At 38.6% G+C, this 26,735-nt stretch overlaps 2 protein-coding genes across 2 annotated transcripts; one reads left to right on the top strand and one right to left on the bottom strand.

Annotated features, from left to right (window-relative positions):
- Nucleotides 1-118: 118 nt before the first annotated feature.
- Nucleotides 119-5,889, bottom strand: LOC103970180 (uncharacterized). The gene is made up of 7 exons (XM_009383847.3): nucleotides 4,174-5,889; nucleotides 2,960-3,050; nucleotides 2,698-2,855; nucleotides 2,555-2,606; nucleotides 2,361-2,443; nucleotides 2,160-2,253; nucleotides 119-1,150 (listed from the first exon to the last, which is right to left on the bottom strand). The coding sequence occupies exons 1-7, from the start codon at nucleotides 5,674-5,676 to the stop codon at nucleotides 570-572; spliced, it is 2,562 nt and encodes an 853-aa protein (XP_009382122.2). The 5' UTR covers nucleotides 5,677-5,889; the 3' UTR covers nucleotides 119-569.
- Nucleotides 5,890-16,743: 10,854 nt separating this feature from the next.
- On the top strand, nucleotides 16,744-26,349 carry LOC103970179 (vacuolar-sorting protein BRO1). The gene is made up of 8 exons (XM_009383846.3): nucleotides 16,744-17,542; nucleotides 17,863-18,813; nucleotides 19,971-20,060; nucleotides 20,873-20,941; nucleotides 22,713-22,853; nucleotides 23,951-23,999; nucleotides 25,323-25,426; nucleotides 25,686-26,349. Exons 1-8 carry the CDS (start codon nucleotides 16,868-16,870, stop codon nucleotides 26,187-26,189), a joined length of 2,583 nt encoding a protein of 860 aa, XP_009382121.2. The 5' UTR covers nucleotides 16,744-16,867; the 3' UTR covers nucleotides 26,190-26,349.
- Nucleotides 26,350-26,735: the final 386 nt, after the last annotated feature.

Here is a 26,735-nt window from a genome sequence, read left to right as displayed (position 1 = left end):
ATAATTAATGGCGCAAACGATTTCTGATCCAAAACTCAACCAGAGATAAGATCATTGATGAAGATTTCTCACATCACAATTTCCTACCAAGTGAGAGGACAACATTCACTGTCAGTCATAATTAATAACTGAAACTTTGGGTAATTTTTCTTGCAGCATTTGAATTTAGTTTCTCTTCTTACATCAACATATGGTAGAATAAAACAATGGGGTCCAGATCACCATACCCCCAAAACATGATTGAGGTGATAAGAAAAGAAGAGGAAGATACAGAGAATGGACCAACCAGCTCCCAGTTTCACCATCTTTAGCTTCTGCTTTAACATGCAATTGCAGTAACATCCTCGCAATACTGATGGATCCTTGTGGAACATCTGTTGCTGGATTGGTTTTTTACAAATCAATCACGCAAATGGACAAAAGGAAACTCAAGTATAGGCCCGATGGATATCACAACTCTCGTGACATCCATCTAACTGTACACAAAACTCCAGCAGCATCAACCTGGGCAGTGGAGGGTTGAATCATTTGACGTTGGCGATCTCCCTCCATTTACCACAAGTGGAGAATTATATTTGAAATGGAATGCTGAAATTCTGAAAAGTTCTAATTTCGCCGCATCGACTTGCAGTGACAATCACCAATCCCCAGGCCGAACTTTTTGGCACCGGCATATGACAACTGTTCAGGTCATTATTACTTCGAGGTGTCTGTTTACTAGCCATGAGCTCTTCAGGCCAAGTTGCTGAAAGCTTGTCACCGAAGTGATCTGGTTTTCGACCGAGAATGCTATTGTTTTGCTGGCAACTAATGTTCTGGTTACTAGGAGAAGGCGAAAGATGGAGCCCATTGGCTTCAACCAGAAGTGGTGAATTGGCCTGAGATTCTTCACCAACTTGGTCCTTCTTGTTGGAGTGAGTTTTCACCATCCTTTCCAATCCGGAGCATGGCCAAGGAACAGCTACTGTCACACCCTGGCAGTGGAAATGCTCATAAGACTGCGTGACAGTTGCTGCAGTTTTGCTCCTACTAGGCCGAGAATCTTCATCGTATCTCCATACATATACATGAGAGTCCTCACTGGCACAGATAACATATCTTCCATTAGCAGTCCAGTATGCTGAGATTTGGCTGCTTGTATTGCGAAACCCTGAAAAAGAAAGCAATGCATCAGCCCCAGCTAACAAACTGAAGAACAGTGAATGAAATATTACTGTAACAAATCAAAATATTATATGCAGGTAGCACTGCCAGCATGAATGAAAGTTTCAGGGTGATTTGGTCCACTTAGATAGGTCTTTCCATAAGAAATATACATCTTACAGCATATATATTTCCCATGCAATTAATATTGGTAGGAACCAGAAAAATATCAGTAGGAACCAATAACAGGTATCTATATCATCACAATGATCCATGCTCCAATCTTTGAAAGATCCATGAAGACTGATGCATATTTGACATAAGTTACTTTAGAGTGCTGCTTCTCACTTCATTTCAGGAGAGGGGTCCTGGTATTGCTCTATGCCATTTTAAAGAGATGTTTTTGACAAGGATTGTCATTCATGCTGACCAACACATATGATTGATTTGGTGCTTGCTACTTGGTAATGTGGAGTAAAAGCTTCAAAAAACATGAAATTGCATCTTACTTCAGTTTATCTATCCTGTTCACCGGTCACATGCATGCTGCTAATAATACATCAAGCTTTTACAATAAGCAAGGATCTCAAACATGTTTCGGAGGATGATTGTGTCAATCATGATTTATTTGGTAGCTAATTTCAATTCTTTCTTAGATAAATCAAAATTTCTTTGCCTCGCCTTTGCATCTCGATTTTTCATTTTCTTTTCAAGTTTGACTACAAAACTTATACTACAAGTGAAGTTATTTGATGTCAATAAAACAATAAAAATCTAAAAACCAAATTTAAAAGTTTCCATTTTAATTCATAACATGTTTCCTTACCATCTGTAGCTAGCATGGAAATCTTTTTTGGAGAACATAGAAATTAAGCAACATTCCCTATAAGCTTCTGCTACTAAATGCTCATACAAGCTCATTTGATGATTGATAAGAATAGAAGGCTAATCTATGATGTAAAATTATGTTACCTTAAATAAATGATTTGAGTAAAATTCTAAAGTGGAATCTATACCTTTGAATTTGTGGACCAGTGCATCATTATCAAGTATCCGCACTCGTGAATCTGCAGATGTAACCAGCACCTTTGAAGAACTCCCTGGAGCAAACTGTTAAAGAAGCTAATTAGAAAGCTCATTATATTTAGAAATGATAATTAAATGATGGAGAAGTTCAACATTTTTATATAAAAAGGAAAGACTGATCATACAAATACCTGGAATCCAGTAATTTTCTTGTGTCTGGACTTCTTTTTCTTATTTTGCAATTCAATGCGACTTTTTTGGAGAAGCCTATTGTCTGAATCCAAGAGAGATATATACATACATAAATATCATAAGTTCGTTTCAAAAATTAGATAAAACAGATAGACCAAACTAAGAGAGGGTTTATGTGTTGGATGCACCATACCAGATGTATCATACAAGTGACAACTCCCCTCGTGTGAACCAACTAGAGCGCCCTTCAACAATCAAAAAGTTGAACAATAAAAATTAAGATATCAACTGATCCATACTTGGAACAAGTAAATCATTTAGTTCCTAATAAAAGACCTGCCCATCAGGGGTATAGCAGGCAGCAGTGACCATCTCATGCAAATCATTCCAGTCAACAATTTGACGATCTGGAATACTCCATATGCGGACTTTCTCGTCTAGGGATCCGCTAATGAAGTACCTGTCATCAATAGGATTGAACTGGATGCAAGTCACTGCATCAATGCAAATGTAAGAAGTATCAAGAAGCTAGCTAGAACAGAAAGAACATACCAGAACAAGAAAACAAAAAATAAGTCAGAAGATAATTTGAGTGTACCGTAGTCACTATGTGTGAATGTTTTTAAACAGCAGTTGCTGGACATGTGCCAAAGCCGAACAGTTTTGTCCATTGAAGATGAAAGAAGGTACTGAGAAATAAACAAACCAAGAATAATATGATCAACACTTTAAGCTTGAACCAGAGAAGATAAACTCCTTAATCGACATTTAAAAAGCTACTTGAGTCTGCAAGCATTCATTGATAACATCTGAACAGATTGTAAATTTCAGCATACTGGTAGTTATACCAATTAGGAGAATAAAATGGTTATCAAAAGTTTCATGATGCAATAACTAAAAAATTGTAAGATTTTCATTTATCACAAAAAAAAACAAAACTAACTAGTGAGCCAGTAACATATTTTGGATCATCGTTTTGTTGCTAGGAATTGCAACAAAGCAATATGTCAGGAGGTAGTAGATCTTCATAATATTTTTAATCACTGAGGAAAAAAAACCTATAATTCTTACTATATAAAGCATTCAAATAACTGCAAAATCTGGTTTTTGACATAATACTACAGTAAGCAAAAAAACAACCTCAAACTCTAAACTTAAACTAAATACAAATTCTTCAGTAAACTTTACACCAGGAATGGTTTAGGGTTCAATCTAAAGGACTGTACGAAGCAGATATTAGGCTTCAAATATTAAAAAGAAAATTCCAGAGCCCATTAGTGTTGTTTCATTATGCACCTACGGATGATATCAAGCGGGCCATGAAAGGGCAGCTTGGCTAGTATAAGACTGAAAGGCCAAAAACCATTTGACTCAGTACAAAACCAACCTACAGTGCTATGATAATACTATTCAAGTAAACTTTAAATATTGGATGCTCCTAACATACAGAAGATGTATCAAACACGAATGTTGGTTCTTACAGCTGAAAGCATTTTGCTACTGTAGATATATAGCATAATTATGTAGCTAAAAGGAACAAATCATGTCTGTTCCTGAAAATTCTACATAGCCTGTAACTTTCTCTCAGCTGTGCACCACTTCCATGTTTAGAATTCTGACCAGCACAAGCTTGCATACCCGAAATATCCTAATTCTTCTGACAAACTACCTGTATATGTGCATCACTGCATCTCTCCTCCTAAATTTAAAGTTTGATCAAGTTTCATGCTCTTATTTCATCATATATAAACCTCTGAAGGTCCCAATATTATTTCTTTCACATATAAAGCTGATGATCAGCAGCAATTCTACCTGTGATTTTGACCAAGAGAGATCAAGGACATCATCTGAGTGGCCTCTGAAAGAACATACAGGGCTCTCTGACAGAGAAAACATATGTTCTGGCATCATAAGAGAGTCCGAGCTAACAGACCTCCGACTGCCAGAAATCTTTGCTCTTCGCTTATTTTCCCAATGGTTCCCTTCGGCACTGGCCAACACCAATCTTGGATCTGGTGGGCAATCATCGATTGCCATAGCAAATGGATTGAAATTCCCACTCTGCTCAGCTACTTTTAGCAAACCCCCCTTTGTAGTGATCTTAGAGACTTCCCACACATGGATGACACAGTCCTCTCCGGCAGTAGCCAAGTACCGCCCGTCCAAACTAAACTTGATGCACCAGATGGAACCATTATGGGCCTGAATAGCCTGGCTCATGTAAAGACCGGTGAGCTCCTTGTGAGACTTCCCAGACTGTCGGACCTTCACACGAAGGTCTAGGCCGGGCGCACCATCCTGGCTGTCATCTGTAGCAGAGCTCGACCTCCTCCCTCCCTTCTCCGAAGATGTATCTTTCTCATCACTACTCCGACGCTGCTGATGGTGCCCTCCAGCTATCGCAACACCCGCCACATTCCTCACGCTCCTGAGCCAGCTTCCTTTCTTCTTTAGCCTCGTCCCTCCCCTGGAAGCCCCATCGATTCGTGGCGCGCCACCGGAACCGCCGGAGCTGCCGCCGCCATGCGCGGCCTCCTCCACGTTCTGCCGTCTCATCAGTTCTTGAACGATGGGTGACCAGCCGACGCACATCTTGAACTCCTCCATCGTGAGCTGCCGCCCGGTCTCAACCTCCCTTAACTTGTTCCACATCCCATCCTTCCCGAATTCCTTCACCACGAACTCCCTCCCGTTGTCGAGGTTCTTGATCAAGCACCTGGGGTCATCGCACTTCGCACGGTCGTCACCGTCCTCCCAGCGGTCTCTGCTGCCGACGCTGCTGCTTGCGTCGCCGTCGGAGACATCGAGATTCCCGGTGGACAAGGGCCGAGATCTCGAGAAGAGAGGCGGCCTGTGGGATACCGGCAAATTGATCGATCTCTGATGCTGGTGTTGGTAAGGCCGGCGCGGAGGCTCGGGTTTATTTACGGAGCAGGGGTTGACAGACCCATCGGATCTGGATCGGACCATGCCGGCGGCGGGGGCCGAGGGAGAGGAGGAAGAGGACGAGGAGGCATCCCAGGCGGGAGGCGGTGCGCCGGCGGGAGGGGGGAGGCGGACGAGGGTAGGGTCTCCGGCGAGGCCGAGGCGCTGGAGGAGGAGGCGTCGGCGTTCCGCGACGGGGGCGGGCTCGGAGGTCCAGACGTCGAGGGAGGGCAACGGCGGCAGGGGGAAGGTGCGGCGGCGGTGGCCGTCGCCGTCGTCTTCGGAGGCGGAAGTGGAGGAGCAGGACGATGACAGGATGCGGTCCAAGGACTCGTAGAACTCCTCTTCCTCCTCCTCCTCCTCCTCCCCCTGTTCCTTATCGTGCATCATTCCAGCATTCCGGATCGCGACACGGCCGCGACAAGAAAGGAGCGGTTGGCTCCCGGGTGTCAGAATTGAAGGCAAGCAAGCAAGCAAGCGGCGCTTCCGCGACTCGGAAGAGAAATAGAGGGAGAGCGAAGGCCGAGGCGATTTGTTGTTGCTGTTTTCGTCGTCAGTTGATGAAGAGTAGGAGGAGCCGGGTCGTAATACTAGTCGTCGCCGTTTTCGTGGAGACTGGCTTAGTCGTGGTCGATCTTTTTCGTTCGTTCATTAACTCTCACAAATCAAAATCCAGCTGGCATCATTATCATCTATATGTATATATAATAAATATACTGTATTTCTTTTTATATTATATTATAACAATTTCATATTTTTAGAACTCGTAAATAAAATACAGTATTTCTTCTATATCATTTTCTGCCTTCTATAGAAGAAGCCACCTCTTAATTGCACTCTAACAACACGCACTTTAGGTTACGTGAAGTCAACGGCTATGCTTAAACGTAGGCAAGGAATCGACGGTGAGTAACTGCTATGTAATCTTCATGGTGAATTGGTCTTCAGTCAAACGCCTAATAACTTCTCTGCGTAAAAGTTGACTTGTGCAGGCCTGAAAGGTTCGGACTACGTCAAAGCTTCCGGTTACAGTCAATTTCTCGTCAACGAAGACGGATTTCAACGCCACAGATGCCTACCATGTGTGCGTTGATGCTGCCTAAGGTTGCGGGGAGGACATGGAGGATGTGTAGGAATTGAATCGGCGGCCACAGCTATGACTGCCGAGCATTCAATGGATTACTTCTGGTTACAGCTCTACTCGTCGATCAAAGCGAAGGCTAACCCAAAAGCCTATGCTGCCTACGGCTGAGATCGAGTGAAATAATAGCTGAACAGGCAAAGAACAAAAACAAGACAACACTTGTCTTCATGGCCTGGCGATGCAAGTTATTATAAGCTGTCTGCCTTTTGACCGCTTGTTGTGTCACAGCAGTGCCAGTGATGGATGCCATGCAGTGACTGTGATCATATGTAGGAAAAATAAACATAGTGGGGTGAGAGAAAAGGTCACAGAGAATGATTTGTTTGCTGTAGACACAGATTTGACTGGTGCACCGGTTCTATCTTCTGCGGGTGGAGGCGAAAGAAGAAGGTGGCGAACAGTCGTCGGACTGTGAAATATGTGGATCCCAAAGTGTATGAACCGCATCTTTCACTCGTTACGCAGCAGGTGAAAGTATGACTGCGTGAACAGCAAACAATCTGCTCTGGATTATTTACAAACAAAACAAGATCAAACTCGATATCGTCTCAACCTTCCAAGTTTTACTCCTTTCTATGATCTCAAAGATCTAAGTGGGATCGAGTTCATGCGGGTGATCTCTCTCTCTCTCTCTCTCTCTCTCTCTTTTCTCTTCCTCATAAATATTTAAAAGGAGAAGAGAGATTTGGGTTGGGAGAGAGGACGAGGGACCATCCACTAATGGCCATATCCCATCGTTTTCTTGGCGTCCCACCACCACTACCACCTACATTTGTGTCTCTTGAAGTAGTAGAACTTGGAGGACAGGAAAGGAGGGAGCAGCATGCTGTTGGTTGATGGCAGGCCATGAGAAAGAGGAGATCATGAGACAGTTGTTGATCTCACGCAGAATGCTTCTCTTATCTGCACACTTTTGCCCATAAAATGAACGAAGCAATGAGGATCGCTTTAACCTACGAAGCTCACATAGTTAAGCACATTTCCCTTGCATCCCTGTAAAATAATACAGGAAAATTTGCATTTGCATTTTGTGTGGACCAGCACATAAATTTTTCTTCTCCTCAGAAATGGACCAGTGCATTTTACTGTATCGGCATGATAATGAGCAGAACCTCGCTCCTCAGGTGATGTGGGAAAAGATATTGATGGTGAGGCTCCATACTTGTCCTTTGATCACACAAGAAAAGAAGACATTGTGCAACTTGACATATACATAGTACAAGGCCAGAGATGAACTCTGTAAAAAGGAGATGGATAAGAATAGTTGAAAACCTAGGAAGACTTGGGAGGCCACTGAGTTGGCCGAAGAATTTCCACTGAGCTGCAGAGGAATGGTAGTTTCTGCTGGATCCCATAATAGTCCTCATGTGAAGCCACATGATCTGCCTCCACTGCCCAAAAAAAACCTTGAAATCTAAATAGAAGTCGGTCATGAACAAACACATTGAATGACTCGATCAAGTTAAACCCAAAAGAAAGAAAGCAATAACACCTGTAGGTCAGCATCTACAGCTGAAGATTATGCACGATCGTAATTGCATGTTGGGTTCAAAGACATGCTTGCAGGCTCTTGATTGACTCCTTGGGAAGCAATAACCATTCTGTGGTCCTCCCATTCAATTGAAATGTACTACTCCAGCTCGGAGATTGGCACTAAACCACAGTAAGGGGACCATCAAAAGGTAAATCCCATCACTCGCACATCTCTTTGTTCCTCACTGCAACTCAAGAGCCCATATGTTACTGCATCAAAGCTGCAGTTGTTATCTGCGGTAGTATTCCACAGGAAGACGAGCTGGGGACAACGGAAAGGGGTGAGCACATGGAGGATGCAAGGGGAGGTACGAAGCGAGCTCAGCGAGTTGACATGAGTGGGAGGCATCTTCGCACGTATCGCTGTCACCGGCCAACGCAGTCTCATCTTCAACCCTTCTCCTTTTGCTCGATATCTTTGGCATTCTTTGGCGCGCACACAGGCTGGTGGTTGCTGCACAGGGTTGCAAATGGGCAGTGTTGCAGGAAGCATGTGAGGCTTCCTTGACTTGTTAATGTGGATCTTTTTAGTTTAGTTAGCAAAGGACTGGTTCTATTATGACATATAATTGAAGCAATGAAAGAGCAATGTCAGAAAAGGCACATAAAATACTGTGTATGATTCCCAAGTCAATGGTTACATTCGTGGTTGTTACTTATCCCCCTCAACATTCATGAACACCATGAATGATGCTTTGAAGACTGTTCTTATGATCTTCTCCTACTGTATGCCTCGAATCCATTAAGCTATCAGTTTAGAGATATAACTGGCCTCGCAGAAAATATCGTGGGAGTATAGATTGAGCTGCACCTCAAAAATCTATGAGGAGTTTGGAACCGGCAATTCAATGGCTGGTGTTATTCCTACTCTGAAAATTCATAGGATTTCATGTCGATTTGACTGATGGTGCAAACATATCCATTCGGTACGACGGGCTCCGATGCCCGCCCACTCAGTAAAATCCATGACAGCTCTACTAGCTAATCTATCATATCAAAATGAAGAATATTAGCTGAAAGGGACCAAATACTGGAAACCGATCAGACGCTTGAATGGTTAAGATCCAATGTTGTAGAAGGGATCCTTTTATAAGACAATGGGTAGACTTCAATCGACCTCATCAAAATTAATATAAAACAAATTGTTTGGCACGATTAGTTTGAATTAAATCTCATACAGTTCCTCCTTGTCCAGACACCACCGGCAGATAAGAAAGGATTGCTGTGACAGTGACTGAGACTGAAAACAGAGCCAACAGAAGCCATTGAGAAAGTTAAAACTGTAATACTCATAATCGAAAGAACAAATTATTAGATTACAATTATTTTATCTAATTAAATAAATTATATTATATATGATTGGATTCTAATTATTATTATTGATTAATAATTTTCTTTAATTATACCATAATTTCTTAGAATATGAATGAAAACTATGAGAGGGACTCTCCTAATTATAATCTTAGACCCTCTGTTCTCGACTTGACTTTCTATAAACGAAAACTAGTTATTGAGATAATAGATATATTCTTAATCTTCCTTAGTCCTTAATTTATCGCTTATGATGATTTGTGAAGGATAGGAAAAGAGAAGACGGTGAGTCTAGTTCTTCTTGCCGATCGACTTCACTACAACTTTCAGATTTGACGACGATGCACCTATAGATCAAATAAAAACCTTGAATGACATCAAAATATATGCATCATAAATTTGATCTATCGTTCAAGTTTCTAACATTAAAGTTTTTCATATAACAGTAGCATAATTATAATTTTTATACTTACAATTGATATAAGAGTCATGCTTTAAAATCAAATACCTTAAATTTATTTATTACCACTCTTTGCTTGCGAAAAAGTATTATTCAATTTTGATTATAATGCATAAATGATTTGTTTGTGTTATCGATTTATTTTTTATCTAGTCTATCATATTGCTTGCTTGCCAACGATATATGGTTTCTCGTGTTTAATCGATTGACCACCGTCAACAACTTGCTGTCGGTGATAGTAATATTGAGGGTGATGGCTTCCGATGGTCACTAACCTAGTTGCAAGCAATGATTGCATATAGGTGCTACTATATACAATGAAAGCATCATGGGGTACCATAGCTGGCAATGATCATATGCACAACTGCTTATGTGCACCAGCGCTACCTTTAACCGACGGCTACAACAATGTCACTATAGCGGCATTTGTTAGTCATGGTTGATGTCAACTAGATGCTAAAGGCTACGATTTCCAACGGCCACAAGGCGAAGAAGAATAGTAATGATCGAGTGAATGCCTGGGCACAACCACGCACTACGATGACCATGGGGGGTCCCTGGTTGTTACGTGTACACAATTATACAATGGGGCACTCGATCGACAACACTCAATCAGCGATGTATGACTATGGAGGTGTTCCGGCCGTGAGCAACCCATGCATGGTGAAAACAATTGCACATGGGTTGGCGACACAAATTGACGTGACAACCGGTGAGATCGTTGATCGATTGTGTAAGAATAGTCGTTGCTTTAAGCGATAACAATAAGTGATCGCATGCCTCACGTAGTAGTCGCGGAAGGAAAAAAAAAAGAGTTTTATTTATCTTTTAATTCTAATTTATATCTTTTTCATAGTATTGTCCTTCAAAAATTATATATTTTCATTATATATCCCAAGAAAAATTATAATTTTATCTTCAAAAATTAAAATTTTTTTACTTTGTTTTCTTAATTATAAAACTATCTAATTTGATTTATTTTAATCAAATATTTTGATCTGACTTAATTATGAGTGTATTTTAACTATTTGATTAGATTTAGATTCTATCAATCAAGTTTTTATCGAATTCAAAGATAATTAAATTTTGATAAATTTTAACTTTGATCAAGTTTAATCGTTGACTAACTTAATTAGTTTGATAGTTACCCAATTCTAAGCCTACCCAATTAAATAGGGTTAACTGGTCCAAGAGTTTCATACGGAATTAAAAAATTATAATGAGACATTTGTCTAATAGACTCATTAAGAATTGTCATGATATTGATAGTACATTATCATTTTGAGTTACATTAGATATATGTAAAAATAACTTTTCTTAATGGATATCTAGATGTAAAATTTGATATGCAAATTTAGGAAATCTATTTATGACATTAAATAAGCTTCTAGACAATTGTATATAAAATTTCATAATATCATTATTTTCTTCAAATTTAAGAAAAATATTATTGATCAATATTTATGTTTGAAGATCGATAGGAGCAAGTTTATTATATTAATTTTATGTATGGATAAAATTTTACTTACTAATAGTGATCTTGATTTATTATATAAAACTAAAATAGTTCTCACTAAGAATTTTAATATGGTTGATATAAATGAGACAACTTATGTTATTTGTATTTAGATATTTAGTGATAGATCTTAATGATTAGAAGAGTTATCTTAGAAAAGATATATTGACTAACTCTTAGAGAGATTTAGTCTATAATTTTTTTAATAAAAGATAAAAAAAATAGTCAAAGTAATTATTTTAAAAATGACTTAGAAAAAATCAAATAAAAAAGAATTATTCCTTATATATGCATAGTTGAAAGTCTATTATATATTCAAATCTCAATTTTGTAGTTGAAAAACTAAGTAGATATTAGAGTTGTTCAGGAATTAAATACTAAAGGATTGCAAAGAAAGTAATAAGATATTTGGAAGGGATAAAAGATTATATATTTATTTATATAAAATTAAATCAACTTGAAATTATAGTCTTTTGGACTCTATAAATTTTCTCAATAATAGAAAAGTCACTTTACATTTTATATTTATTAGTTGAATGAGCAATTTATAAGGAAAAAATTATAAAGTAAGGTATTATTGTATTATCAATAATAGAAACTGATTTTGTGGAATGTTTTAAGACCATTACTCAAGCTTTATGTAAAATTTTATTTTAGGACTTGGTGTGATCAGACTCAATTATCAAATTATTGTGGATATTTTATGATAAATCATAATAATTTTCTTTTCTAAGAATAACAAGTACTCTAGTAGTTTTATTAAATTACTTAATGGTTAGAGAAAAAGTCTAGAAATAATTAATGTCATTTAAGAACTTGAATTCTACTATATTGATTGTTGGTACATTTATGACTTATATCCTAAAGTATTTGAAAAAAGCATAAGGTTTATAAGTAACTCATAAAGATATTGTGATATATGTTTGAGTGAATATTATAATTGATATTTTTATGTAATTAAATTTATTTATTTATAATATCTTATTCACATTTATATATGTATATATTATCTTGACAAAATAAATTATATGGGTCATTTTGGACTATATTAGAAAAAGACTAATAGTAGTATTATATATAGAAAGAAATATGACATTGATGACATACAATCACTATGACTCGCGTTAGTAGTTAAACTTAATGTGATTTATTATATTTATTTGACTTATTATTTTATAAATTTTATACGCACATATAAAATATTTTTTAATATTTCAAAATCCAATTAAATAAAATTACTTTCAAATAAATTTTTATTTTATTTATATTGATTTTAATTTTTTTATATCTACGGGCTAAATGGGAGAATGTTAGATTAAGTAACTCTATCTAATTAGGTAAGATATATTATAGGTATGATTGGATTTTGATTACGTTTATCAACTAATAAAAAAAAATTCAATTATAGTAGAATTTTTTATGAGATTATCTTAATGGGAAGGACTCACTTAATTACCATCCTAGATCTTCTGTTTATAAAAAGATACGAACCTTTAGGGATAAAAATTAATTATTAAATTATAGATCTATTCATAATATCCTTTAGTTTCTAATTCATTGCTCGTAGTGATCCTATGAAAGATAAAAACAAAAAAGATTATAAATATAGTTTTCTTTACCGATCCACGCTATTATGACTTTCGAATCTAATAACAATATATATGTAGATCATATAAAAGTTTTTTTGAATGACATCAAAAGATAAACATCGTAAATTTGATATATCATTGTTTGATTTCAGTTTCTAATATTAAATTTTTTCATATAACAGTAATATAATCATAGTTTTTATACTTACACAACTAAATAAAACTAACACAGAACAATCAAAGGTTGCAATTCTTATCATCTCACTCTTCAAAGTTGGCACAATTTACCTCTCTATGCAAGGATGTTTTTGTGTACATGAATTTGGTTAGTATTCTACTATGAGCGGCCAACTGACATGAAATTACAGCCAAGGCAGCTTATGTTGCAATGGTAGGTAGACCTACAAACTTCTTTTCATATGCTCGAAATGTGACTATTGATTGCATGAACAAGAACCAAACCACTGTTATTTCCAGAGGTTGATCATCCAAATTTCGAATAAAACTCAATATGATCCCCATTTTGAATATTTTCATACTTGAAAATCAATCAATAGCATGAATTTTTTTTTGAAGAGATGTCAAATGGAAGAAGGAGCTCTTGATCAAACTAGGCTTCTATACTTCTCTTGAAAGCCAATATCAATATTGTGTTGTACTTTATTGAGCTCCTTCAATGGAAGAAGGAGCTCTTGATTAAGATGTTTGTGCTGTCTTTATTTCAAAGATTGAGAGTGACTTAGCAACAACATTTCCTAATTCCAACTTGAGAGATCTGAAGGACCACAGCCCGACATATCACGCGACTAAAGCGCAACTGTGTTATTTCGTCCTCAACAATTCCACACTTTGACCTTTTCTTCTTTTCTTTGAGAACTCTCAAGGCAGCTTTCATGAGATCATTCTCTGGTAGCATGAGTGCAGTGCAGCATGATCATGCGTTCAATTATGACATCACTCTCTTGGTCATACATTTGGATTGTAATTTTGTTCCCTTTTGCACAAAAGGAAACAATTATACTTTTGTTCACAAAAGATTGATCGAGACTAATGAGTTATATGACAGTGAAAGAAAACTATATGACAGTATGAGCTTCCAAGAAAATTTTGTTGTCTGACTTGTGCAAGAGGAAGACAAGCCAAGGAGTGATTGGGCTGTCACCATCTCTTTTAGCTAATGTGTTCATTTATTCTTGGCATCAATCATATTCCAAGATAAATGTTATCTTAGACAAAAAGAAAGCTGCCAAGTTTCCAAGCTAGTGGTTTGTGGGCTATTGTTTCTGTTTAATGATCATTGCACTTGCAATTACAAGCTCTATCTTGTACTCCAATTTGCTATCCTGAGACCTTCTACAAACTGTTTATAATGCCATATATATTGGAGCTTAAGATCCATGAGAAATGATGCATGCTTTTCAAAGAAAGAGAGCACTTCATGATCCTAATCCATTAAGTTTGTCTCTCCATATGTGATCAAATATTTAGCTTTACAATCCTGAATTTCTTCCAAACACTGATCTGAATGCAATATTAGCATAAGAAAAGCCTAATCCAGAGGTCTCTTAAATTTGACAAACCTCCATCTTTACTTCTCTCCAACAAAAGATGAAGGCATCTTCTCTCCTCCTCATAGCTTTCATCTTTGATGAAAGCTCAATCTTAAGTGCATAACACAAAACTGATCTCTAACAAAAAAAAAAAAGTAAGATTAGCTTGGCAAAAGCTCATATTTGGATCTAAAAGCCTTTGGAATATTACCATTAGGAATTCGGTAGCAATTCCTTGCTTCTTTCCTTAGCTCATTCCATATCTGTCCAGAAACCAAACTATGCATGGCCTCTTTTCTCAACTCCAATCATGGCTTACACAAAACTGTAGTTACAGATCCTAACTTGGTTATTCTCAGCACAAGCACAAAGAACACAGGTCAAGGTCTTGGACAATCCAAGGTAGAATTGAGTGGTGCTGGGTCCATTGATTGGAAGCAAATGATTGATCAAAAGCCTGTAGAACATAGTGATGTGACATTGGGGACAAATCAGAATGATCCAGGACCTAGTCTAGGTTTTGACTTTTAGGGTGTTTAAGGTTGTTGCTGCAGCCAATGATGGATTGGGAAGGGGCAGCAAACTACTGCTGCTGCTGCTTCCTTTCCTTTGGATGGCATTGTGCTTTCTGAATCTTTTCAGACTTGTTCATGTAGGAGGGCTGTTCATCTGTGACAGAAATGGCATAGAAGCTGGAAATGAGTTGCTAATCCAGTTGGTGGAGTGTCAGAGAGAACAAGTGAAGCAAGTGAGAACCTCAGAGGAAGTACAAGAGTAGCTCCTACACTGCTTCTCCAATTTCATATTTTGTGGTATTCCATCCTCAGCATCAGATATGCTCTTGTTAGTTCACTGTTTCTTCCTGAAATAAATAGATATTACACTCTTTTACAGAAGAAGCATCATTGTGAAGACAATTAATTCTTTGTCTCTTATTATGTGAAAAGATTAATTTATCCTTATCTCTATCCTTTACCAAACTTGTTGTCACCTCCATGGACCCTATCAAAATCACCTAGCGCTCGCATGAGGAACGAGGGAGCATAACAACAATAGCCTATGAGTATAAGGAAAGGCCTGGTATGATTCACGGAGGTGGCATCAACCCTCGCGTAGTGAATGAGGGGGTATGGTGGTGGCGACTCTTGTACATAGGGGAGATCCAACAAGATCTACTGAGGCGACAATGGCTCTCGTGTGACGAAAGAGTAGACATATAGCAATAGCTCTTGTGTGCAGGGGAGTATCTTATGAAGTCCATGAAAGCGACGATGGCCCTCATTCAACGAAAGAGGGGATACGATAGTGGTAGCCCTCGTCACACTCATATGTGGAAGGAGGGGACACAACCAAACAAAATTAAGAGTGAAGGCAATGGCAAGTCTAATGAAACATAAGAGAGGCAATGACAAAGACAGTATAAGATGGAGGTGGAGATGGATCCGATGGGATCAGAGGACAAAATGGTTATTTATAAAAAGAGATGCTTTGTGAGAATTTCTCAAAGATAAAAGATTTTTCTCAGAAAATTAAATTAAAAAAATTCTTTTTTTTTTCTTCAATCATAAGAGTCAAATTGGAGAAAGCTAGGTGAGGATCATCGAGATGTATCGCCTTGTTCCTATGATGTTCAACAGCGATAGCGAGAGCAAATGCAACGACATCAAAGATGATAATGAGGGTAAGGAATATCTTGGAATCCATGAAGTGAGAGGAGATCAATAAATTAGAGGTACCAAAAATGGATGGCAAGCAAGAGGAGAAAAATGGTAGGAGATGGAACGAGAGATTTTTATGTAAACAAATACTTTCAGACGAAGTATTAAACTTCTTTGGAAGACTATTTTAAAATTATTTTAGATAATTAAATAATAATATTTTTTGACCCGAATAAATAAGTCGATTTATATGAATTTAGAGTATAAAAAAATACAAATTTTATCATATTTTAATCTAAATTTAATTCAGATATCTATTTGAATGTGTATATAATTGATATATTGTTGATGTTCATAATGCTTGTTGTCGCAAGAGATGTTTGCATTAATTGATGTTGCATGACAGCAATATGTCCGATTAGAATTTAGGAATTATCCCATCCCAATGTAACTGATCCCTGTTATTAATGACACACAATATCCAGATTAATGAGCACGTAAAAGTGTTGAGCTTAATCCCTGTTATTTGGGCCCATAACTAAAGAGGCTGACAAGAGCAGCCCATCTACAGAGCCCAGCGGAACTCGGCTTACATAGACAGCGGTGACGTATATAGCGCCACCGCACGAATCTCAAAGCGCCAACCCACGTGAATTCCAACTAACCTCCCGATGTCTTCCTCCCCGGTCTCCCCCAAATGTCGTTCTTCGCCTCCAAGTAAACACCAAATCATAAACCTCTCCCCGGAAGCAGATTAATTGTGAGAGTAACTTGACATAGGGTGCAGCGATTCGGAGGGAGGGGAAAGGAGTAATCTGTGATGTCGTACGCGACGGCGGTGAACGTGATGCTGGCGGTGCAGGAGAAGAAGACGGCCGCCGCCGACCTCTACCGCTCGCTCCGACAGTACATCGCCGTCACCTACGGGGAACGCGAGGCCCAGGCGGCGGAGGACGACCTCGATGCCGTCCGCCAGCTCCGCCTCGACCTCGAGAAGCCGCCCGATGCCGCCTCCTCCTCTACCGGCTCGCGCCGCGACCTCCTTCTCGCCTACTACCGCGCGCTCTCCCTCATCGAACCCCGCTTCCCCATCTCTCCCGATCGTGCCCACGTGCACTCCCTCACCTTCACCTGGTTCGACGCCTTCAAGCCCTCTAAGAAGGCCTCCCAGCAGTCCATCCACCTCGAGAAGGCCGCCGTCCTCTTCAATCTTGGCGCCGTCTACAGCCAGATCGCCCTCTCCGCCGACCGCGCGGATGCCGCGGGCCTCAGACAGGCTTGCAATGCCTTCCAGAGCGCTGCTGGGGCGTTCGCCTACCTCAAAGATAACGCCGCAGCCAGGGCCACCGCTTCCGGGGCGACCACCGTCGATCTCTCTGTCGAGTCCGCTGGGATGCTGGAGAAGCTCATGCTGGCGCAGGCTCAGGAGTGTTTCTTCGAGAAGGTTATCGGGGATGCGAAGCCCCCCGTGATCTGCTCCAAGGTCGCCCGCCAGGTAAACATACCTTTAGGGCTCCTTCTTGTTGTTCTCAAATTGATATTCTTTGAATCTTTAGATGCTCCGAGATCGCTCGCCAGGTAAATCGTGGGAGCTTGAATTGATATTCTTTGGATTTTAGCTTTTGTTCGACTTCAATCTTGAATTTATGTTCTTTGGATTCTTTTAAATGGACGGGTATTTTTCCCCTAATTCTCACTAAAATCAGGATGTGAAATTGGATTTGCTATGGAAGTGCCAATGATTCTTCCCGTCTATTCTTTTGTTTCACTTTGTGCTAGTTAATGATTTCTCATATAATTTTTTGAATGTTGCAGGTTGGCCTCTACTATGAGGAAACTTATGCTGCTCTGAATGCTCCACCTCTCAACCAGCACTTTGATCGTACTTGGATCTCGCATGTGCAACTTAAGGCGGCCCAATATTATGCAGAAGCTTGCTATAGATACTCAATGGATCTTCACGAGAGGGAAGAAATTGCTGAAGAGATCACTAGGCTCAAGATTGGGATAAGCGCCGTTGCAGATGCAAAGAAATCGGCCAGGGGTGTTGCTCAGCCTCTGCTTGATGCTGTCAACAAGCTAGAGACTGATATGAACCGTAACCTGGAGAGGGCTATGAAGGAGAACAATCGTGTTTATCTCATGCGGGTTCCAGAAGCAAGTTCTTTGGCTGCTTTGCCCGCAGCACCTCTTGTCAGGCCAACTCCAATGGCTGATGTTTTAGATGCTAGCAAGGAGAGGCTGTTCTCCAGGCTTGTTCCAGACAGCAGCACAAGGGCTCTCTCCAAGTACACAGATATGGTCGACAATATCATCCGGACACAAGCAGAGAAGTTGCAGCAAGGAAGTGAGATAACAAGAGTTAAACTCAAGGAGATGGACCTCCCAGATTCTATATTAGCATTGGAAGGTAATTTTAATCTGCCATCGGATCTTAAGGAGGATGCGGAAGCAGTTCAGATCAGTGGTGGCCCTTCCGGGCTGGAAGCTGAGCTACAACAACTCAGAGACTTGAGGAGAGTTAATCAGGAGCTCCTTGTCCAGACTGAGGAGTTACTGCAGAAGGAAGCAACCGAGGATGCGCAATTCCGAACCCAGTTCGGAACAAGGTGGACCAGACCTCAGTCAAGCACCCTGACAAAGAACCTGCAGGATCGATTGAACAAATTTGCTGCAAATCTTAAGCAAGCTGCTGATAGTGATGCAAGGATAGAACGGACTGTGAGAGACAATTTTGATCTTATGGCAATCCTTGACCATAGACCGGTAGGTTGGTCTTTTTAAAAAGTTCGTATCATTGTTGCTCAGTACTTGTTTTCTTTTGAAAGCCATTAATCATAAGCATTGATAAGGTCTGTTCAACAAACAGGCCAAAATAAATGAACTGCAGAACTTTGTTGCTCTTAGTGGCATTTCACTATAACAGCATGTCAAGAAAGAACATCTCCCTTTCTTTTTTGCAGATGTTATTTTAAGTTTATATATTTTTGTTCTAAAAATTGCATAAGGCATGATATTATACAAGCTCATTCTTTGTCTTGCTTTTTTGTTCTCTTAATATAAAATATGTGTATAATATGCAGGAAAACTAGTAAAATTGTGTTTATCGTGCAAAGGAGTAAGTTACTAAGAAATTATATCCGGAATGAAAAAGGTGCATTCTAATTCATGTTGTTAGATAGATGCATATCTGTTTGATTAAACAATTTATGATTATAGAATGTAAAAATTTGGTATACAGGATGCTTGACCTCATGCAGTCATAGGTCCTTGTCCAGCATTGCTCCTCCTGTTTGTCACTAGCAGGCAGATTGTTGCACTAGCACACAATTAACATGGCTGAGAAAGCATATGTTTTTTTCAGTTCCTTTTCCCTTCAGGGTTCAGACGTTGTCATCATATACCAATTCAATTTTTGTTGCTTCATAATCATAACAACAAAGTATTCACTATTCATGTTCTCTTTGTCTTCTAGTTACATCATGCCATCGTTATCTACACTATGTTTGACAATCATATCTACAACTTCTCCATGTAGATTATCTCTAAGTGGATATGTAAGTGTAGCCTTTACAGTATACATGGTACCTAGTTTGTAGTCTTTGCTTGCTGTTTTCCTAAGCTTTTCTGGTTGTTTTACAGTATAGTAAATGAAACTTTTCAAAATTTAGATTCTCTTGGGCCTTCTTAGTTCTTATATGAGCATTTGAACAATTAAGTTTTTCTGGTGTTTACGGTTTTCCTTTAGTAATGTGCTTTATTCTAGAATTTCTTCTTTTTCCGTCTAAGTAAAAAATGATGATTCATTCTGGTTTTGCTCTATTATTTGTTTTGAAGAAAATGCATCTATATATATTTTGTTTCATATTGTTGATTTTTTATTCCCAACATTTCTGAGCTGACAATTTAAATCCATGTTTCAGATTGAATCAGCACTACCGAGTCTTGCAAGGCCTATTATGTCCTTGGATGGCAATGAAGATGCTATAGTGGGAGCACTTAAACTGAGTTTGGTACTGTACTCATTATTATGCCTTTTTGTAGTGTTCAAGAAACATTGTGGAATCATCAGTGGTGTCCTGGAGTTGTCTTTTTTCTTTATAATTTTCATTTGTTGGTTGTCCTTATTATTAATGCCCCGGCTTCATTATTTTTCTACATATTTACTAATTCTAAATCTATTTTTTGGCTGTCTTTTATTTATGTTATCTCAGAATAGCTTGGTGAAGATTCTAATTACCTACAAATGTCATCTGAATATTCTGGCTTTATGTGAATTTTTAGCTTCCCTTCTGGATAGGTTGCAGCAAAAAATTCTAGGTGTTGCACTTAGACACTATTTGTTTTACTTTTTGTTTGCATATCATTGAAATACCTTACTTTAGATATTGTGATGGCACAAATTTCAGTGAACAAGTTATTCTTTTGCTTTCCATTTCTTGATGAGTGTTAAGCTGAACTCATTACACTTCACTGTAATATGATCTGCTACTGGTAATTACACCATTACCACTGGTGCAATCAAGAAGTTTTGGTGTTTAATCTTAAATATTTATTGTTTTGTTTAATTTATCAAAATAACTAGGGGTCCAAATGGGCATTCAGCTGCATGGTTCACATAAGTGGCCAAAAATAAGGAAAATACGATGGCACCAAATTTTTTAGCTTAATTCACCTAACCTTGCATATTTTCTTTCTGACCATATCTTCAAGATCTGTTTCTATTTGGCTTGCTGTGTGATTCTGGACACGTTCTATATGGTTTTCTTTTCCTTGTTAATATCCAAATTTTTTCTTATGGTTGCCTAACACCATATTCTATCAGAGGCAATTGGAGAATCTAGGCGCACAGAGGGCAGGTCTTGAGGACATGTTAAAAGAGATGAAAAGAAAGGTGATAAATATTGCTTATATTCATATCTTTTATGTATGTGTATTGATAGCATTCTTATAAAATGCTCACTTTAAGGGGACATGATGGCTGGATTCATGATTCTTCATCTTTTTAGGAATAATCTTGGAGGCTTTATTTATTATCAGGAAGGTTATCCTTGTAGAATTACTATATTAAGAGTCTTAAAACATGTATTTATCTGGTCCATGTTCTATTGTGTTTACTTTGCCTGAGAAGAGTTAAAAGTTAAAACAAAATTTCATATCTTAAAAGTTAGACAAGGCTAAATGTGGAAGTGATTATCATGTGTGGACTACTACAATGATCATTAATAAATAATTATTGTCACTCTTTTGGGGTGACTTTCTTGCATTAAATTTGTATGTGGTGAAATTTTCCCCTTGTTTTCTTTGTGATTGTGAATTGGGGTTCTTATGAGTGATTGGTTACTCATAAAATATTGAATTATATCATCGAGTTGTCTTTAGATGTTAATTGGGGCCTGAACAGGGTGTATCCTTCATTCAGTTTGGGATGGTACTCCTGATTTTGAAATCGTTTTTATGTGCAACCTTGAGGTCATGGAGTTGGTACCAGCTGACACATTGTCTTGATAATAGAACTGATTGGCAATGTATTTAGAGATAGTGACAATTTTTATCATTGTTTTACTCAAGGTTTTTAATCTCGTACCTTACCAACGTACCAAACCTTGCTCAGTACTGTACGATACTAGCATATCGAGCGGTATGCCAGGGCGTACCGATAGGCTATGTTTTTCAAAAGTAGAATTTGAGTCCGCAATATTCTGTCAAATTGCGTACGATTGCAATAGAATAAACTATAATCAATCTAGAGGTAAGCTTCTTCTTGCTAATATCTCGCTTTTATCAAGATATTAGTTCAAGAGAAGAGGGCTTTCCGACTCTCAAGTTTACAAACACAACTCAACTCTAGCATGGTATTTATAGCAAGTGAGTCAGGGCATAGGTAGTAATTAAAGATCACTTTCGGTGAGAATGGGTTAGTTCAACCACAGAAGTCGTCGGATGCGAGTTAGTTGACTCGACTTGATTAGTCAAGATTCACGATCCCCAAGCAACGAATCCCACCACACGTAGCTCGGTGATCTCCATGCATTGATAACGAGCCATCACCTTGGAACGCAGGGTTGCTGTAAGACATGGGATTGGCCTCGTACAACCCTTAGGCCTCGTCAATCCTGTCCATCACCTTTCGCGTCCGGTGCCCGCCACTTGGTTGCCCTCCTCTGTCGCTGTCGCATCCCTCCCGACGAGCTCCACCGCCCTCCCACACACCTGTCTGACCTCGAGACACACAACCCCATCCCTCTCTCTCTCTCTCTCTCTCTCTCTCCTGCTCCTCTCTTAGGATTGAAATGTTGGGGTCTGCATCCGTACTCTGAGATCTAGGAAAAAAAATCGTATCGGTAGTCGGCGGTCCATGTGCCGATAGACTGGTGGACCGGTATGTACTGCCCATACTGGGCGGTATGGTACGCAATTAAAAACCCTACTGTTAGGCAACTTTTACTATACCCATATTTTCTATGGAGTGATCATGGTTGTGCTGTATATTTGTCCCATTAAAGTTGACACCAAAGTGCCAATGAATCTTTAGATCTAAGATGACAACTGTGTTCTGATGGACTACATTTCAGGAGTTCTTTTATTCTTTCCTTAACCATCAGATATTGAAAAGTTCAGTAAGTGTCTTTAAATGAATTAATCTTATATCTGTTTCCTTTCAGGATGATATACTGCCAAAGTTGATGGCAAACACTGGATCACAAGAGGATCTCTTCAGGAAGGAGATATCTAAGTATGATCAGATATGTGAAGAAATTGCTCAAAATATTGAGGCGCAGGAGCAATTACTGCTTCAGATCCAGGTACATTATTGTGGAATCAGGATGCCAATAATAGTGGAACAATCATAAACTAAGCAGCTCTTTAGTTCTTTAAAGTCTTGCTATGAGAATAACCTGTAGATGTTTGACAAAGAGCTATCTGAATTGGTATTTACTGACTGTCATAATACTTAATTTATGTCAGACTAACCTTCTATATACTTAGCTTGATCTCAATTAGTTATTATTTCCTTCAGAAAAGGTAAGGTAAATTTGTACATCATATGACCTTAGTTGATACCATGAAGCAGGGCTAGAGACGGTTAAGTCAACCAAATTTTGCTCTGTCTGCCTATCACCGCTTTTATCACTAGGTTGACTATCATGGAGAAACTTATTCAGAATACCTATGCACTTAATCTTATTTACGTTGATGCTAGTTGTAAAGCCAGGCAACTTCAAGAAATGGTTAGTCAGTACCCTGCAACTGAGGCCATTGGGTGCTGAGATGTACAAATGTTATTTGCCAATATTTGACATCAGAATAAAATTATACTAATATTACACATATTAGGTTATCAAAGTTCACAGACTGAACCTACGTGGCTGTGGACCCTATTATAACTCAACTTGATATTTGATTTAACTTGAGAATATAAAAGAAGGCCAGACTACTGGTTTCATATTGTTTTTTATTCTATCTGTAACATGATGCCAGAATCCAGTGAGTCAGGTTTGCCGTTTTAACTCAAAACTATGCAGTTCAACAACTCCTGGCTTTTAGCTTGTAAGGTGACACTAATAATTGCTACATAAAAGCATCATGCCTTCTATTTTTACAGTCGGCATTGCTGATTATATGATATTTTTTGTTTGGTTACCATGAAATTCATGTGAAATTTGTATTTTCTGCTACTTTTCTGCTATATTGTTGGTCCAGTGACCTAGTTTTCAGTGTCATTATAGGAAACAAAAATACAGTTTGTTTTGTTTCCTTGTATATTTTGGTATAATGGAGGAGTACCATACCTTGTATATTTTACTTGTAATCTGTAAATGTGATTTATAATTCTATACATTATAACCAATTTGGTGCAGATTGTTTATAGATTAAGTATTAGTTGTTTTTTTTTCTGTAGGCACAAAATGATGAGTTTTCTGCTGTATTCAATCTGGAAGATTACAAAGGTATCTGTCTTATAAATCTCTTTCTAGCTCACTTCAGTTCAGATGTCAGATTGCTTAATTTCTCAACTTGCTTTGCTTGCTGGTAAATCTTTTGTTCTTAATGTAATCTCTTGACACCTTGTTTACTTTTGATCTTGAATTTCTCTGAAACCTCCTTTCTCTTTACCAAACTCTTATATGCAATGCATTGTATACTTAAGAGTGAAGGTGCATATTTCACTCCTATAATATTCGTCAAAGAATAATGTTGGTTTGATCAGTGTTTCACTCCTTGGCCGGCCTGATATGGGTCTGCTATATACCTGTATGTTAACTCATGGTAGGTTGGCATACTGGCATGGGCCAAAGAGAAAGAGTGACAGAGGAGGGAAGGAGGGGACAGAGGATGTGAGGAGGGCTGTTGATTATCAAAAGCAGGGCTGTTGACAGCACCACTGTCCAGACTAAAAAATTTTAAGTTTCCGATTGGACCAGGCAAAAAAAAAGGGCTCAGTCCAGGTTTTGGTTATTGGTTGGTCTGGTAAATATCAGTTGGTACATACCGGTACTGGTCTGACGGTATTTTGAACCTTGAGTTTAATAAACCCAGTGAGTTGTGGGTGACGGGCTAAAAATCTTGTTATTTAGAGGAAAGGATTCCCCATGAAACTTTCTGATTAAATTGGTGGTCTTGTAGGTATCTTTGAGGTCTAGTGGCCATAGTAATATTTTCTGGAGCTTCTATAAATTAGATGGCAAACTAGTATCCCTATGCTTGCATGGTGTTGCATAGGAGTGCGGAACTTGGAACTTGTATACATGGTATGGTGCTCATCTAGAGGTTTGTTATGTCATATATAACCTATCATTATAGACAATCTGTCAATATATGTGATATATTATATGAATGTGTATAATATATTTGCTTGTAGATAGTCTCAGAGAAATACCACACTAATATAGTTATTGGATATATTTTGCCTAGAAGATTATTGAGATCAAGTCAAAGGCAAAACAAAAAGCTATGGGTCGAAATTAAACTTTAGGGTTGAGCACTGAGGTTGGACTTCAGAATTTGGTTATAAAAAGATGTTCTTTTACATTAACTTGGATTGTGATCTGCATTTGAAAGCAATGACCTTGTTATGTAAGCTTTAGTCATTGAATCACATTCTTATAAAATATGATACAATTTTCATCTGTTGGACCTTTTTCTTATAATATGCTGCTAATCATCAAGTTCCCTTGTAGCCTAAGCTTAATTATATTCTCTGCTTTCAGGAATTAAAGACCTTTTTTTTTCTGCATGAAAGCTTTTTTTTAACATTGGGTTATGTTTGATAGTTGCCCGTGAAAAGTGTTACAAGCAGATCTCTGCTGCAATAGCAAAATATCGGGAGATTAAGGAGAACATCAATGACGGATTGAAGTTTTATGTGACTCTTCAGGTATACTAGTTTTGAATCTAGACTATATAAAATCTTTCCTGAAAAGTCTATGACTATCTTTTTTATTCACTCTGATGTTCAATCTTTGACATAACAATAACGGAAAGCTCCTTATATTAGACAAGTATGAATCACATATCAGGAAGCATGCTTCTGATATTGAGTTTATAAACTTGTATCATGTGGCTCTGCATTGTCATGTTTCTTGCATGTTGCATTGATATGACAGAATTAATCTTCTAATGTGTTCTTTAAACAGGATGCAATAACAAACATAAAGCAGCAATGCAGCGACTTCGTAATGACCAGAAACATTCAGTGCCGTGATATGATCGAGGATGTGCAGAGGCAATTAGCTGGACTCAACTTCAAAGGTGATGGTAAAGTGGGTTACAATTATCCTTCTGCTGAGCAATCCAACCTTCAGAGGATTGCATCTCAACAAGCTGAGCCACAGAGTGTTCCGCCACATCCTGCCATGACTCACCATCATCCACCCAGAGAGCAGCCCAGGCCTGGATACTCTCATCCCTACCCTACGTATCCGACACCACAGCAGGCCCCTTATTATTCTCCAAGTGGTCAAGTCCATCATCCTCAACTGCAATCCAACCAAGAATATGGGCAACCAGCTTATCCAGGGTGGCGCGGACCATATTACAATGCTCATCAACAGCAACCGGGTTCACATCCTCCGCCGCCATACACCATTCCATCTCCTTATCCGCCATCTCATCAGGGAAACTACTATAGGCCTCAGTGAACTCGAATCCTGATCAGGTTATGCATCTTCATTTTCAGGTTGGTGCAGTTGAGTTCAGCCAGTGAAATGGTAATGTACTGTGTGCAGTCCCTTGTAAACCCTACCTTTAAACATAGTTCCTTCAGTCATCCTTAAATAATATGTGGATGTTGCGTTGTTCTGTTTGGAGCATATAAAATAGAGAAGTCCACCAAAAGAAGTTTGAAGAATATATTCTTCTAGCAAAAGCAAAGTTTTGATGATGAAACTGATAACCTCGGGAGCATCATCATCATCCTCCAATGGGTAAAAAGGAAAGCTTGGATTCTCTTGATGCTGAGTGCAGACATCCTCTTTCTCTTGCTACAGGATGAGAAGATGGAAAGTTTGGAAAGGAACCTCTTCTCCCATTGCCCAAAGAGATTTTTTTGAGATTCATATGTAGATTACAGGCAAAAGAAATGAAGTTTAAATGGAGTTGATGGATTGCTCTTACCTTCGTGGGAAAAGGATGAGCTGAGGAGAGCCATCCCTTTCAATAATAAATAGAGATAGTCAATCATGATT

The sequence above is a fragment of the Musa acuminata genome, chromosome BXJ3-11 (genome assembly GCF_036884655.1).
Source record: "Musa acuminata AAA Group cultivar baxijiao chromosome BXJ3-11, Cavendish_Baxijiao_AAA, whole genome shotgun sequence".
Classification (NCBI taxonomy): Eukaryota; Viridiplantae; Streptophyta; class Magnoliopsida; order Zingiberales; family Musaceae; genus Musa; species Musa acuminata.
Note: the sequence above shows the minus strand (reverse complement) of the source record. Positions and strands in the feature narration are given on the sequence as shown.